Source organism: Octopus bimaculoides, chromosome 11 (genome assembly GCF_001194135.2).
Source record: "Octopus bimaculoides isolate UCB-OBI-ISO-001 chromosome 11, ASM119413v2, whole genome shotgun sequence".
NCBI lineage: Eukaryota > Metazoa > Mollusca > Cephalopoda > Octopoda > Octopodidae > Octopus > Octopus bimaculoides.
Window position 1 is genome coordinate 160,254 of NC_068991.1, and position 2,727 is coordinate 162,980.

The 2,727-nt window shown below is 39.6% G+C and overlaps 1 protein-coding gene across 1 annotated transcript in view; it reads right to left on the reverse strand.

Moving 5' to 3' along the window:
• The window catches only part of LOC106881204 (calcineurin B homologous protein 1), a 19,484-nt gene that overhangs the window by 1,421 nt on the left and 15,336 nt on the right, over positions 1-2,727 (reverse strand). The window contains exons 4-6 of the mRNA XM_014931508.2: positions 2,135-2,247; positions 1,166-1,269; positions 590-670 (exon numbers count right to left, since the gene is read on the reverse strand). Coding sequence (XP_014786994.1) covers positions 590-670; positions 1,166-1,269; positions 2,135-2,247 — 298 coding nt within the window. The remainder of the gene's footprint in view (positions 1-589; positions 671-1,165; positions 1,270-2,134; positions 2,248-2,727) is intronic.

Genomic DNA, 2,727 nt, shown 5'->3' on the forward strand with positions numbered 1-2,727 from the left:
ACATTACAGAAGATGATGGAAGACTTTTGGGTAGCAGAGAGTGTACGTGTGTAAAGTGGGTACCTTGACAGTTGACTCTTGATTTGAAGGAGAGAAGAGTGGGAGTCTGCTCTAATCTGCAGGAAGCATCTGAAGACTTTTTTTCTTCTGATTTGGCGACAGGGGATGAAACATGGGTGTATCTTTATGATCCAGAAATGGTGGATCGGTCCATGGAATGGCATAAAAACCTCCATGGTGACAGTGGTACCATGTTTCATTTGCTTGAACACAACTGTACTGTGAACAGTGAATGATACATTGAGAACAGAAATAGCTTAAAGGATCTACATTCACCATGACAATGTGTTACCATACATATCATTGGCAAGAGATCAGAAGATCAACAAACTGGGTTGGTCACTGGTCTCCCCATCTACTGTAGTACAGGCTGGATCTGGTGCCCCCCCCCCAACTTTCACATGTTTAGTCCAATGAAGGACACTCTTTGGGAGACCAAAATGAAGAACTGTACATCCCAATCACAGACACCTGGTTTGCAACAATGTCATGATCAGCCTCATACATAATAAACAATAATGGAACTTACGGTTTGAAATTCTGAAAAAGAGATGTGTCTATCTCCATCAGTGTCAGCCTCAGCAATTGTTCTGTCAGCAATACTTTCCAGCTACAAGAAGAAGAAGAAAGAAACATCATCATCATCATCACTGTACCTGTCTTCATTGAAGATATGTCTTTTCCTACACAACAATTTAAACCATACTCCTAGGCTTTCATCCCACTCGTTTACAGCAGTTTTTGCCCTTGCCATGGTTTCATTAAACTTGGGGGGGTTTTTTGCATTACTTTTTCTTTTTTCTGGTATTTTATCTTTACATTTGAGAAATAATCAATCCAAAGTAATTTAGAAGAATGGAGACACCTCATTATATTATCATTGCACAATAGCAAGGCCAAGTGTCTTCTACACTGTAGGTCAAACAAAAATTGAGCTAGACATCAATGTTTGAATTTGGAGTTACTGCTACAAATCATTAACATACAATCAGAAGTAACTGCAACTACAATCTTCACAACTGCCCTGTTGTGATCTGGTAAGGGATAGAACCTATGACCTGTAGGCCCACAGGCTGAAACAGTTTGAGAATTATGTAAATCTTACCTGATCTTCTGAAATGTTAGTTCCTACCATCATATGCAACACTGCCAAAAGTTCTTCTCGGGAAATCTTGCTGTCACCATCCAAATCATACATTTTGAATGCAACTGAAAGAGAAATGATACATAAAATATTTTCTGTCATTTTTGGAGACAAAATAATGGCTACAGAAAATCAAAGTGACAATAGCTGGCCATCTAACAAGTTCTTCTATGTCACACACTACATGACAGCAGCCTGAACACTGCAGCATATCAATCAAGACACTACAACATGTCACCATACAATTATAGACGAGACGCAACACTGCAGCACACACTGTAGCTGAGACACTGTACAAACACTAGCACATACCTACGTAATGCTCACAACACTATATCACATACCACACTACTATGTGTCGTAGAGGTGCAATGTCCCAGTGATTAGGGCAGCGGACTTGCAGTTTCGATTCCCAGACCGGTCGCTGTGAGTGTTTACTGAGCGAAAACATCTAAAGTTCCATGAGGCTCCAGCAGGGGCTAGTGGCAAACCCTGTTGTACTCTTTCACCACAACTTTCTCTCACTCTTTCTTCCTGTTTCTGTTGTGCCTGTATTTCAAAGGGGCCAGCCTTGTCACACTGAATCTCAGCCACTTGCACATTCATTTCATGAGAGCAGGCTGTTCCGTTGATCAGATCAACTGGAACCCTCGTCGTCGTAACCGACAGAGTGCCACAACTATATATCAATCACAACATTACCATGTAAACAAAAGTCCTCAAGCAATAGGTTATATTTCCATCAGGTGAACTCAATCCCAGTTCACTATTAACACACATGCTACATTAGTATTCTTAGCTGAAATCAATTTATAGAAAAGAATGAAGCAAACAATAAACCCAGGATGACTAAAAGCTTCTTTCAGAGTCAAGGGAGCACACCATATGTTCATTATCTCCATGTTATAACACAGGCACAAAAAAACTCACATCTTAACTTTTCTTCCCTGGAGTTGAGTTTGTTTCTCTCCAGTTTTGTCTTTGTTGGCCGGAATCGGGCCAAAACACGCATAAACTGTCGAAAGTTCACCGTCTCTTCATTACTACAAACAGAAAGATAGTAAGTATATTAGATCACATGGATTTAGGTTATTAGACTACGGCCAAACTGGGGCACAAACAATAATGGTTTTTTAATCAGTACATTTTTTTCAATTCAGAACTTACTTTAGAAAACTTTTAAGTTACTCTTGGACAAAAAAACAAAATCCAATTTTAGACAAGTATACACTAGTAGGTCACACACACACAAAGAAATATTTACAGCTAGAAAATTTGAAGAAATTTCAGACGCAGAAGCAAAACCTGGAATCAAAGAGCCTTACAGAAAACTTAGGAAAGACTAAAGTATTTGTAAGACAAGACCTTGCTACCACTATGGGAATGGTCTTGTTTCATCAGTAGAAAAGGAGTCAGAGGTACTGTGGCAGCAAAAACAGGCTAAAAGAGAATCTCCATAAGCAGTAAGTAGACAAGAAGAGAATTCATGGCTTCTCAAGAAGTTGACCTGGTTTGCAGGGAGG